The sequence below is a fragment of the Aethina tumida genome, chromosome 1 (genome assembly GCF_024364675.1).
Source record: "Aethina tumida isolate Nest 87 chromosome 1, icAetTumi1.1, whole genome shotgun sequence".
NCBI lineage: Eukaryota > Metazoa > Arthropoda > Insecta > Coleoptera > Nitidulidae > Aethina > Aethina tumida.
In genome coordinates this window covers 34677515-34691298 of record NC_065435.1, presented here as the reverse complement: position 1 = coordinate 34691298, position 13784 = coordinate 34677515, and the positions used below count along the sequence as shown (strand labels likewise).

General features: G+C 38.7%; 2 protein-coding genes and 1 long non-coding RNA gene across 3 annotated transcripts; all 3 read right to left on the bottom strand.

The window, feature by feature from the left end:
- Positions 1-356: 356 nt before the first annotated feature.
- LOC126264205 (uncharacterized) lies at positions 357-1440 on the bottom strand. Its single transcript, XR_007546964.1, has 3 exons — positions 1241-1440; positions 510-1177; positions 357-446 (listed from the first exon to the last, which is right to left on the bottom strand). It is a non-coding gene; the product is annotated as an uncharacterized LOC126264205 (long non-coding RNA).
- Positions 1441-7485: 6045 nt separating this feature from the next.
- Positions 7486-8876, bottom strand: LOC126264189 (uncharacterized). The gene is made up of 2 exons (XM_049961044.1): positions 8579-8876; positions 7486-8074 (listed from the first exon to the last, which is right to left on the bottom strand). The coding sequence occupies exons 1-2, from the start codon at positions 8785-8787 to the stop codon at positions 7555-7557; spliced, it is 729 nt and encodes a 242-aa protein (XP_049817001.1). The 5' UTR covers positions 8788-8876; the 3' UTR covers positions 7486-7554.
- A 2377-nt stretch (positions 8877-11253) lies between these two features.
- Positions 11254-11973, bottom strand: LOC126265045 (uncharacterized). The gene is made up of 2 exons (XM_049965385.1): positions 11712-11973; positions 11254-11649 (listed from the first exon to the last, which is right to left on the bottom strand). The coding sequence occupies exons 1-2, from the start codon at positions 11736-11738 to the stop codon at positions 11254-11256; spliced, it is 423 nt and encodes a 140-aa protein (XP_049821342.1). The 5' UTR covers positions 11739-11973.
- Positions 11974-13784: the final 1811 nt, after the last annotated feature.

The window sequence follows — 13784 nt, the reverse complement described above, 5'->3', positions numbered from 1 at the left end:
TTGATTAATTTTTTTATAAAAACTAATCACTTTACATTACAATCGTTATGATTATTTACAGTGGAAAAATTACTTGTCAAATCCAGCCCATTTAAGTAGAATATGGGCCACTTGAGACAGACAGCGTAGGTGTGACGTCACGACTCCCCCCTCCCCTCCGGCGCCAGTGGGCCACTTGAGACGAACAGCGTAGGAGTGACGTCACGACCCTGTCGGCACGTGCCGCCCATCTGTTTGGGTGGTTGCTGGCCTTTGTCGGCAAGTGAGCACGCGCCACCCCTCTGTTTGGGACGGTTTGTAGCCTTTGTCGGCATGTGGGCACGCGCCACTCATCTGTTTGTGATGGTTTATAGCCTTTGTCGGTATGTGGGCAAGCGCCACCCTTGTCGTGGGCCACCTCAGACCAAAAGCGTAGGTGTGACGTCACGAGTGTATGATATGCGCACCTTTCGTGGGCCACTTCAGACCAAAAGCGTAGAAGTGACGTCACGAGTGTGTGACATGCGCACCTTTCGTGGGCCACTTCAGACCAAAAGCGTAGAAGTGACGTCACGAGTGTATGAGTCGTGGGCCACCTCAGACCAAAAGCGTAGAAGTGACGTCACGAGTGTATGACATGCGCACCTTTCGTGGGCCACTTGAGTCCAAAAGCGAAGGAAGACGCGTATGCGCGCATTTGTTTATTTTTACCTGTTCGTGGGCCACTTCAGACCAAAAGCGTAGAAGTGACGTCACGAGTGTATGAGTCGTGGGCCACGTCAGGCCAAAAACGTAGGAAGACGCAAGAGTGAATGAAAATGCAATTAATTTATAATTAGGATTTTATTATTGTGTATTTATATAATGTATAATTTTTATTATTATTTCGTAACAATTTGAAATGTGGCAAGTGGCTTGGAGTAACCACCAATGAGTTGTTGACCTGTGAATACAAGCAAGTATTTTTCCGGTTCAAACTTCTCGATGTTGGCCTCCAGTACATGGGTCGCTCGATTCGGCAGAAACACTACAGTTTTTTCCAACTCCACCAAGACACTTTTACCGAATGTGCCATTCACTATCCTCATCCCGAGTATCAAATGACCTTCTCCTTCCTGTAGACTGGTCAGCTTGGATATGGGTTTTCTGTTCTGATCGGTTACAGCGTTGATTTGTTGCAAATCCATGTTTCTGTTCACTGCTTAGAGAAATATTCATATAACATACATTTATACAAAAGTTATTAATTATTTGTACTTACCCTGATTAATGATGATGATAGTGATGATGATGGTGATGGTAAAACGAAAGCTGCCACTGATGGAATGATACCGATGAGAATGAAAATGTAAAAAGTAAAGTTCACCCTCACCCTCCCGACCAATAATCACAAAATAGTGTTGGTGGTGGTGGTAGTAGTAGGCGTGACTTGACAGAGTAAATCCAACTTGTCTGTACAAGTTATCATATCTCAACTTGAATGAACGACAATGATGCACAATAAAAATGCCATAGTCGTAAATTAAAATGTATGTAAATAAAACAATGAAATAGAGTATACAGTATTTATTTCACAAAATGTATAATATTTTTACAAATATAATTACTAAACTGATAAACCTACAATAATTACAATATAAATTTAATTATTATTAATGTAACATTCGTACATATTCTAACAATTACAAACAATTATCGGTATGAAGAGGAAGAAAAGGAGAGGGGAATGCCGTTGTCAAGATTTCTATTATACTACACATTATACCATTTAACAAAATAATATTTTCAATGTCGCACATGTGTAAAAGTACACAACTGTCTGCTCGATATAAATTTACACAATTAAATATCGGATCGTATGATAAACAAATTTCTTCGGACACTTTTTGAAATGTAACTGATAAACTGCTCATCCCCTCCGGTTGCGCAGTTGAAATATTCTGAATAATTCGAATAAAGTTTATCCATTCTTCAATGTCAAAGGATACGTTGGTTTCATCTTCACAGGTGTTCACTATTCTAACTACAGGTGTACAGTCTCTGACAACACTTAATCCACACTCAATTTCATATTGGCAAACATGACTGAATTCGTGGGTGGTGCAAAACAAAAGATGTTTTTCTTTCAGAATCTCTACTTGAAAGTTCCTCCACATGCGATCCAACTCGGCATTGTAATTGATGCCTTGCTCCGCAATATCCACAACTGTTGTTCCACAAGAGTCCGTAAAGTTCATCTCGTTGTCTTTTTCTTTTTTACGTTATCTATTATTACAATTTATTCACTATTTAGTCTGCACGGACCGAGTTTTGAAACTCTACTAAACTTACATACACATACACAAATAACGAAATCTCACCCAACTAACCCCCAGAAAATTGTACAACAGGTCTCGACAAATCTCAACATGTCTCTACAGGTTACTCTACAACGTTATTTTTGTCAATCCATTCTTCTTTCTTATAACCCAACCATTTGACGAGTAATAAATTACCCCGTCTACGTAAAACCTTTTCGATTAGAAACAGGTCAGGGTGTTTTGTCTTTTGCAGTTCTTGTTCATAAAAACCACCATTGATTATGGTACCCTCAAGATCTTTTAATATGTACGTTCTCGGATTGCTGTGCACCACTTTGAATATCTTGAAAACTTCAGCGGTCCAGTTTGGAGTGTATCCCTTTTCAAACACATGTTTTGCTTTGCTAATTCGTACAAAATCACCGACGGAAAATTTTCCCTGTCCCGTCCATATTTTAATGCCAGCATACACATCTCTGTATAAACGTTCTTCATTTTCCTTGTTCACATCCGACGGTCTCATTTTAATTGTTCGATGCACTGTATTGTTATAATCCGACACTATTTTAGGAATTACGTCTAGCCACTTGTATTCTCCATCCAGTGAAAAATGTTTATACAATTTCTCCTTTATTGTTCGTATTACACGTTCAGCCATCGCTGCTTTTTTGCTGCTAAACGTATTGTAATGATTTATGTTGTGCTGCTTCATCAGTCGCTCGAATGAACTGTTGAAATATTCTGTGCCCTGATCAGTTTGAAGATTTTTCGGTCGTCTGTCCGTCAGTATTTTTGAAAATGCTTTTGCCACCTCGGTCCCCGTCTTAGATTTTAATGGTTCCACCCATAAATACTTTGAGAAACAATCAATCACAACCAGTATGTATTTATAGTTTCTATTGTATTTGGCATACTTGTCCAATATTCCAAGATCTGATTGCCACAAATCATCCAATCCTTTAACAACGGTTTGTCTTCTTGGAAAATTTATACGCATCGGTCGGTGTAGTTCATTTACCAGGTCAATTTTATCGTTGTGGTGTTTGCGATTGTTGTAGTTTTTGTTGTTGTTGCTGCTACCATGTCGAGTCTGTTTAGCCATCTGTCAACTGAAGGGTTTCACTCGCACTTTACTGATTATCTGATTGTGTCGCTGGATCTAATCGGTTCATGAGCCATGATATCCATTCTACAGTTTTATCCAATCTCTCTTTTATAACAATTATTTCGTATTCATGATCCTCAAACCTTTTATCTACATATTCCTTGTTTACTGCGTCGAGAAGGTTCGTGGCTGCCAAGACATTACACAATTTTCGACTTTTACAATCAATATTTCCGTCTCGAGTAAACTCAAAGGGTAGTAAGACGGGTTTGCAATTTTTATGATCCTTATTGCTGAACTCTTTGCGTGAGGACTGTCCGAACTTGTTCAGCCCCATTCTTACACTGATTAAAATGCATTAAAATTTTTAATTTATTATTCCACTCTCTTTTAGTTCTTCAATGATTGAAATAATCTCATTGTCATGTGCGTTATTTCCGGCATGTTTTGACGAAACCAATAGTTTTAGACGTTGTACCAGTTCGTTTACATCATCCCAATAAACGTATTCGATGGGTTTATTCAACGTATTACAGGGTACTCGTCGTTGTTGCCGTCGTCGATGTTGTTGTTGTTGTTGTCGCTGTACTTCACATCCTCCTCCTCCTCCTCCTCCTCCTCCTCCTCCTCCTCCTCCTCCTCTACTTCCATCGCCAGTTGATGAGCCCTTGTTTGATTGTTCCATAAGCGGCTTAATCACTTTTCTGTATTTCAGCGTATTCGTGCCTCTTATAGAGCCATTAGGTGCATAATTTCTTCGATGTACATTAGTACACTTTAAAATTTCTAAATACGCTTTTGTATCGTGTCTTGTAAAAAAAACGGGACTTTTTTTAAACAGCAACTCGTAAATGCCTTTTCGTCCGTCGTACGTTCGACCTCCAATTGTAAAACGATCTAGTCCGGTATCGAAATTAATTTCAGAATTTCCAATCAACCATCGCTCCGTTTCTACATCGTACTTTACACCGTACGTTTTATCGACCTTCCTATTTTTAGAGTCATTTAAATACAGGTCCAAGTATGAACGAGTCAAAGGAGTGTAGACGATAGTCGACATGTCGTTTGTGCTGTCATATGAACCATCACTGTTACTGTTCTTGGACAAAGTTGATTGTTCCGGATCGTAAAAAATTTCATCTTCAGATTCTAACTGTTTGGAAACGTCATCGTCGTCATCGTCGGCGATTTTCTTCAATTGTGGTGGGTCGCTGTACAACTTTTGCTGTGTTGTTGCTGGTGTGGTCTGTTTTGTAGAATTTTTAAATTTGGCCGTTAATTCAGTTAATGGTTTGGTGATTGGGGTAAATAGTTCACCCAACACTGCTTCACTATCCAATTTGTCTTGTTTAAGTAACTGGTATTTTTTTCGTATGTTGCGGGATAATTCATCGATTTTACGCATAACCTGAGTATTGTTTGACGACATTGTCACGACTGTTTCCGTTGTATGTTAAACTTACACTTTTATATATTGATCAAATCCTTTTCGGAAGCGTCCATTGTCCAGAGGAAAATCTTTAATAATCACTAAACAACCATAATTTTCCCTCCAACAGTCGCAGCACAATTCCTTGAATCGTTCGTACGCCATGTCGGGAGACACATGATCGTTGTACACATACTTTAAATTTTTCTCGTTCTGTCGAAATAGTACAATTACATTACTGTTGTCGCGAATGAGTTGCTTGGATACACTGGTGTATGTTTGTGCTACAAACATGGCATCGATATTCTTGTGTCTACACATGGAGTAATACTCGCGAATTTTATTCTGTTTTTCACATATAACATCGTCAAATATAAATACCGAATTGCATTTAGCTTCCGACGGTTCAATCAACTCATCCTTGTTACTAAACTGAAAATATTCTATTCCTTTGACACGATTTAAAACGGATTCGAGCAGTTTGTACTTTGGCTGATACAGAGTTTTTGAATATACGTAAATATTTTCAAAACGTACTCCGTTCGGATCGTAAATTAAAGCCAGTAATGCATTTGTTTTTCCACAATTTGAAGGTCCAATAAACAGAGCTCTGAATAAGTTGGGTAACAATTCACCATGCCTTCTGTTTTTTACACTTGTTGCTGCTTCGTCATCAAGATAATCTAGATTTTCAATGGGTAACTTTTGACGTTGTTGTATGTACTGCATGATTGGTTTGTCTTACACTGAAGCAGTTTAAAATTTTGACTAGGTATATAAGTATTTTACAAAGGAATAAAACAAAAGATAAATTTACAGCAAAAAAAAAAATTTATTGTTATTTCTTGAGCAACTCTCTTATAATGCCTAACATTTCAATTGTACATATCATAAGTTTATCGAAACTCTCTGGTTTACATAAAAATTGTAGACAGTGTGATGGATTTATTGCCTCTGAAGAATCGGACATCGAAGATAAGGACGGTGATGATGCGGTAATGTGTGAAGACAACTCAGCGTCTAAACCCATCAGTTGATTGCTTTCGTACACTGCACGGAATATGTAAAAACATTCACAAGTATCGGGTCCCTCGACAGTCGTTGGATTAGCCCAAATACATGATTCAAAATGTGTACCAGAAGATTCGGTGTAAATCTCGCGCACATTAACAACCTTCTCAATTTTATTTTTATACAGTTCAAGTCTCTTGATTTTTTCCCGATCTATACACGTTTGAATAAATTCTTCAATTTTTTCTAAGGTGTACTTGATGATCGGTGACAGCGACGGCGCCGATGACGACGACGGCGACGAAGAGCTCGGTACCGATGACATTTCGAAACTAAACGTTAAATATAGACGGTTAATTAATTTATAGAAATTCATTACAAATACGGAAATATGAAAATATAATTTAGGTGAAGGGTTTATGTGTTACGACTCTGTGTCGATCCGCTAATGATAAACTGCTCTGCCCTATTTAGGATTGTTTATAATCATTAGGCAAACATTAAAATAGTTTTCTCTCAAAATATTTTTCCCACCCAACATGTGGTTGCAATCTTATCAACCACAACAGGTTGAAGGGTGTTTACTGTGTCGAACCGCTAATGATGAACTGCTCTGCCCTATTTAGGATTGTTTATAATTATTAGGCAAACATTAAAATAGTTTTCTCTCAAAATATTTTTCCCACCCAACATGTGGTTGCAATCTTATCAACCACAACAGGTTGAAGGGTGTTTACTGTGTCGAACCGCTAATGATAAACTGCTCTGCCCTATTTAGGATTGTTTATAATCATTAGGCAAACATTAAAATAGTTTTCTCTCAAAATATTTTTCCCACCCAACATGTGGTTGCAATCTTATCAACCACAACAGGTTGAAGGGTGTTTACTGTGTCGAACCGCTAATGATAAACTGCTCTGCCCTATTTAGGATTGTTTATAATCATTAGGCAAACATTAAAATAGTTTTCTCTCAAAATATTTTTCCCACCCAACATGTGGTTGCAATCTTATCAACCACAACAGGTTGAAGGGTGTTTACTGTGTCGAACCGCTAATGATAAACTGCTCTGCCCTATTTAGGATTGTTTATAATCATTAGACAAACATTAAAATAGTTTTCTCACAAAATATTTTTCCCACCCAACATGTGGTTGCAATCTTATCAACCACAACAGTTTGAAGGATGTTTACGACCCTGTGTCGAACCGCTAATGATAAACTGCTCTGCCCTATTTAGGATTGTTTATAATCATTAGGCAAACATTAAAATAGTTTTCTCACAAAATATTTTTCCCACCCAACATGTGGTTGCAATCTTATCAACCACAACAGTTTGAAGGATGTTTACGACCCTGTGTCGAATCGATAATGATAAACTGCTGTCATTTTTAGGATTTTTTTTATTATGATATTTTTACTACTCGTACACACAATTAATTTTACAATACATTTCTTGGTGTAATTATTCTAACTACAGGTTTATATTTTAAATTTCTAAATCTAAACGGATTTTCGAAAACATCCCTCCAGCAATTCATTGCAACAATACTTTCACATTCCTTGTTCTTGTTGATGTTGCTGTTGTTGTTGTTGTTGCCCGCCGGTACGTCGACGTCGACAGTCTTGTTGGATTCCATGCGTTTGCTAGTGTTGTGGACGTTGTGGTGTTTACACAATGAAATATTTTCTCGTTCTATTCACATTGTGATGCCGATATCCAACTTATATTTAAGTCACAGTGCGTACAATTTCACTTAGCGGTAGATACTCCAAAACACAATCGTGCACGATTACGCAATATGCCTTTGTTTTCTGGGGAAATGCGACCCTCGATTCAATTTCCAATTTAACATCTATAGTACCCAGTTTCAGTGCTGTATTTCTTTTGGAGCAATCAATAACAAATATGGTATTATCCTTAAACGTTGAATAATCGAGTAGAGGTTGCTTTGCTTGGGATGCATCATGTTTGAAATTGTTAAAAAACTGAGTATAGTTGTAATGTGATTCGGTATAACTGTGTTTGGCAAAATTCAAACCCTGTCGTTCAGCTGGATAATATTCACCGTTCAACACGACCCGTACTTCCGAGGCGCGCATATTATCAAAGACGGTCGTATCAACCGAATCATTTTCTCTTTTGTCCGATTGAAAAGCAACAATTACAAATCGTGGACTCTCCACAGCTGTACATGTTTTCACACCCCAAATTTCCTTCGTTGATCCAGTTGTTAATTGTGGCAGTTCATGATATTCCCATCTTCTGAATGGTAAAAGTATAGGTTTATCATTTTTTATCGAATCCAACAATTTTATTTTCAGCATGTCATTTGGAACAACAATGGGTGCTTTTAGACAAATGTTGGTCATTTTGATGATACCTGAGGTGGGTGCTGTATCTTTCAAGGATTTACACACAATAGCATCTAGATCGCTTCGAGCTCTGACCAATCTTAAGGTGTGTTTACCAAATTGAGCTAGTTTATAGTCGATAAATAGACCAAACAGATGATGCAGTGGTATTCTTAAAACAAACGTTGACTTGTTCTTGGTCGTAACTAGATTGTTTGGGTAACACCATCCTGCCGTACTCAAAATATTGCTATCCATTTGATTGTAACAAAGATATCCTCTAATTGTGGAGACGATTCCCGGTGTACGAACAGAGTCCACTTCTTTTCCGTTTAGTTCGTAAGTGATATTGTCAAACATAAATGCACCAGCATTGTTGACCAGTGAAACTTCACCTTCACCTCCATCTCTTCTCAGCTCCCCTTCAATCACAATTGCCGCCTCGTGCATCAGTACCCAGGAATCCCTCTGGTTTATGGAGATTTCAATAACGTCATTATTATTGAACGATTTTATGTATGGGTAATAGGTGCGAGTTTCCATTTTTTGAATTGTTTCGTCGTACCGTGGTTTGCGGTAGACCTCGAACACCTGATTGTACGACGACATTGTAACCCAGTGATTGTAAAAACAATACGTTGTCTAGAGTCAAACGTTGCTTCGGCCTGCGCTTCTGCTTCTGCTTCTGTTTCTTCTTTTGCTGTTGATAATTAAGCTGATTCACACACGATGACGGTTTTTCATATGCTGATGGATTTGTACTGTTGTTGTCCGAATTATAGTAATCGAAAGTCAAACCCATTTTACGTGAGTTTTTTCAATTCCAATCGGATAATAATTTCCTCCCCTCGGAAATTAACAGGTTCAAAATTGTGAAATGTTTGAAATTTGATTTCTGTTCACTACGAGGAGATAGATAATATGTCTTGACGTTTCGTCAATCGCGTAGCCAGGGTTGCTGTCCAATGCAAATTCGTAGATGGTGTGTGTCGGTCTGTCCTTGTAAAACGCACCCGTGGTAATGTTACAGTCGATATGTAATGTTTTCACCTTTACTATATCCAGAGGTAAGTCAGATTCGTAAAGTGTTCCTGTTTCTAGAAGTTTTGCCGAAAAACCCAACAATTTCTCAACAGAAGACGGTGTGCTGAAGTCAATTGCAAGTGTTTCGCTATATATTTCGCACTTGAGGGTGTTATGGTTAGGTTTTATCGATAAAATCTTTCCTTCAGCTAACTCATCTTCAATGGAATCTTGAATAATTCTCTTTCGTAAATATTTTTCAATATCACTTATTTCATATGCACCCTCGGGGATTTCTATATATCCGATACGATTGGCTATGTTCCGGTAGTTAAACGTATTATAATTTGAATCAATATTCGGAATACTGTTGTACGAATGAAATCCAATTAAGGCGAGCCCGTACTGTACTTCGGGATCCAACTGAATAGGATTTACAAAATCGATATTTAATATGTGGCTGGTACTTGTAAGAGTAAATATATATGACATTGCTCTCACAACGTTTCAAATAAGACTGAGTAATAGTTTAGCTCACTGCTTATTTAACACAAAATAATAGAAAACGCAACAACAATAATAACAACAACAACAGCAATTGTGGATGTGTGTGTGCGTGTGTGCGTGTGTGTGCGTGTGTGTGTGTGTGTGTGTGTCATCAAATAAAACTCCATTAAAATTAATGATTTTTCTTTATTATTATTATTATAGTATGACAAAGTATTCATTGTTTTATATTGTATAAAAATTTCAAGCAGTAACGACCACAGGATGACTCATTAAACTTCTGCTCAGGGTGTACATTGTAATAAATTTGACAATTTTTTCCCATGTATCGAATTATCTCCAACGGTGGTCGTAAATCCCCAAAACTATCATAATACTTGACTTGATTTCCTCTCTTTGCGTAACAAACCCAGTGAGTTCCGTAATTTGTTGAATCGTCCAGGTTCACGACGGCACTTTCGTTTTTCTTAGGATACAAAGGTAGAGCGTCACGCATAAAAACATCTCTAAAATAGGGTATTTTCAATTGTTTGGCAAATTTGATTATTTCATGATCGTAGAGTGCTCGTGCGGGCACTCTTATCGGTAGTTTTTTGGAATTTTTTCCAAGAACAAACCGTACCCTTTTGGGTTTTTTCGTAAGTACAATCCACTACCCTTTTTTCCTATTTGCTCCATGCGTTGATTGTGTCGTTTCCGTTCATCTAGATTCTTCTTTGCATTTTTCGCGTCGACTATTGTTTTTGCCACACCGGCAGCACCACCCATTAATGCTCCAAGACTTGATAAACCAGCGAGAATTGGCAGTAATGGCAGAATTCCTCCTTGTTTCGAACTAAACGGAATTGTTCTAGGTATCTTCACGTTTTTTCGACCCCCAATTCGTTTAGTGTTGACTTTGGCTATTTTTATTGCCGCTGCAGCGATTTTTCGTAGTGACTTGCTACCTGGTTTTATGTCGACCGATTTTAAAATCTTTTTATCGATTTTGTCGACAATGTCTTTCTTGAATGAAATTTTTGATTGGTGTTGTGTACGATGACCCATTCCGAGCTTGCTTTTTATCTTCATTCCCGTTGTTACAAGCCACGCGGCTGCTTTTTCACCCAAATTAGCGTTCTTGGATTTTACACGGTTCCACGCCCCGTTTTCCAAAACAAAGTCTGCCTTGTGTCTATCCTGCAGCGATTTATTTTCCTCGTAGGCAATGTCGTGTCGTTTACAGGCTTTGTCCAACTCGTTGATACCTGTATCACCTCTCGCTAGTCGTTTTTTCAATTTTGTACCAGGACCACAGTACTGATAAAATGGTAGATGTAATTCAAACGGTAAGTTGTCAATAACAGAGTTTAATAAACCATTACCGCGATACTCAATGACCAACATTGAAATGAAATGTCAGCACTCTGTACATCATATTTATCACCGATGTTTTCAAACAGTGAGGTAATTGAAAAAAAACATTCAAATTTATTTGTAACGTATATTTTTAATATTAAATTTTTTCTCAATACAATATATATATATATATATATATATATAATATTATTTATTTCGTCTTTTTGCATCGAGGGAGACGGCTATTCCCCTCGCTGTTGCACTTGATGAATCCGCAATGATGCGGAGCCGTCTAGCCTCTATTTGGAGACCAGCAAGTGTCGCCGCAGCCTCAACGGCGCGGCGCTCTGCCGCTTCGGCTTTGGCTACAGCGGCCTTAGCCACCGCCTCTGCTGCCACCACCTCAGCGTCCTCCGCTGCTGCATCTGCCTCAGCCTCTCTCCTCAATCGTTGGTGACGTTCACCCTCGCGACGCCTAAAGGCCTTTCTTTCCCCACGAGTGAGACCGTGAGGTGGATTCCGGATGATCGGTAGATTCTCCGTCCTTACGTAAAAATCTGTGTCAAAAAAGGAAGGCCCGCCGCAATCGTCGTCCCAATTTTCCTATATAAGAAAATATATGTTTAATAAGTAAATTGTAATAATATAATAAGCTAAAAACTCACCTCAATCACGTTTGCCCTGACTGACATATTGCCAATGATTTTAAGAATTAAATAAAAATTCTAGACTGTCTAATTCTTCAGAATACAAATGGTTTTAAAGAAAATACCCCACTCTGGAATTCACTGTTTACACCTACACCCTTGTTGTCAACCACTCACAAGTAACCATCCACTCCCACCAAATAGATAAAAAGAAACAACCACCACCACCTAATGAAGTGAAAAAATCACCACCCTAGAAGAAACGCCCCCACACATTCGAAATGTAATGGTAGGGATGGTGGTGGTACAGGGTCTTATATTTAGACTCTTCTGCTCTCATTTTCATATTCTTACATCAACCATCAGTTTACTAACACTGTTGACTGATATTTGAAAGAATAACTCCGTTGATCATCTTCGGGCAGTCCCGCTCCACAAGCCAGTGGTGGCGGGAGGCCGACGGATCAACTGCAAGACCAATCCTCACCCAGGGAGGTTCTAGGACCTTCCTCAGATTGGGCTTGTTCTTCCGGGAACCAGTTGACAGGGGGCTGGCATCTTTGTCAGTCCCGTCTTCTGGTTCAACTTCACCCGTGTATGTATATACACGCCCTTTCCCCCATATGTGCTAGCACATATGGTTTCCAATTGGTTATGATCTCCGGATCGGTGCCCGGAGGGGGGTTTACACTTTCCCCTCTCTGTCCCCAGAAAAAAAACCGTTGATCATCCTCACGAATATTTTTGTTCGTATTTTTATTTTATTTTTGACTTCTACTTCATCTTTTTATTCTGCTATCATGGGTAAGTTGTTTTTTTTTTATTTTTTATTTATTTGTGTTTATTACAGAAAACAACGCATTCCACTTTGTAAATGGTAATGATGATAATAATCTTGAATCTTTAGACATCATTTTCTACGTTATAGCTGAACTTGGCTTGACACCAAACAATGGTAAATTGATTTATAAATATATATAGGAATATAGAACTGTGTCAGAGAGCGGGTGTTGATATTCCCGTAGAGGGTGCTGGGATTCAGGAGTTGCACACATTCCGGCGTGCTTTACCCAACTACAGAATTACAGTATTCAAATACGGTGCTGGTGGACGATAAGTGATTTTTAAAGGACAAAGTGAGGGACCAACTCTTAATTTACTACTTCACAAAGGACACAACAACGCGATTGTATCGTTAACCTCTGCGTTTTCCTGTGATTACCAGTGCGAAGAATGTAATCTTCCCTACAATACACTCGTCAACCATCGCTGCAGTGGAATTTGTCCGTGCTGTCGTGAATCACCACTGTGCGAGGATGAGGAAAAAATAGAGTGTGCGGATTGTCATCGTCACTTCAGGAGCCGGAAATGTTTGGAAAATCATCAGAAGACATCCAACGAATGTGGCGACTTGCGAATGTGTGAATAGTGCTCTAAAACGGTCGATGGAAAACGTAAGCATGAGTGTGGTGAAATTTTTTGAAAAGTCTGTAAAAACACCATCCGATATATCAACAGTGTTATATTCAGTCAAACACAAAGGAACCCAGTCTTACCGATTTTTTATTCATTTTTTGCGATTTGGAAACACGACAGGAAACCATCCAGACCGACGGCAGTGCAGTGCATGAAATCACATTGTGTGTATTTAAATTGTCCGCCACACCGGTACAGGTCAAGAACACATAGTAGGAAGAGGACTCAAAGTTGACAGATTTAATGAGGAGCAGCGGAAGGTTTACGAGTTTCAAATTTCACCGAGATTGGAGGAGATAAAATGGATACCATGCGAAATCGTTACGGGGCTACCACCATTAAAACGACTCGACTTTGCAACCTAGGATTTTAAGTTATCGAAAAGTGGGAATGTAACTTCCGCATCTTATTAAAACAGTGTTGTGAAATGCGTGATTTTGTGGAAAACGTGTTGGCAACATCACCATTGAATCCTCGTGATGGTTTTTATGGAGGACGAACCGGAACCACAAATGTAACAAGGATGAGCGCATCAAATGCATCGACGTATACTTGTTGTACCCGTTCGTGTGCAAGTACGGTCGATTTCCTATAGGACACTCTACAATTCATATA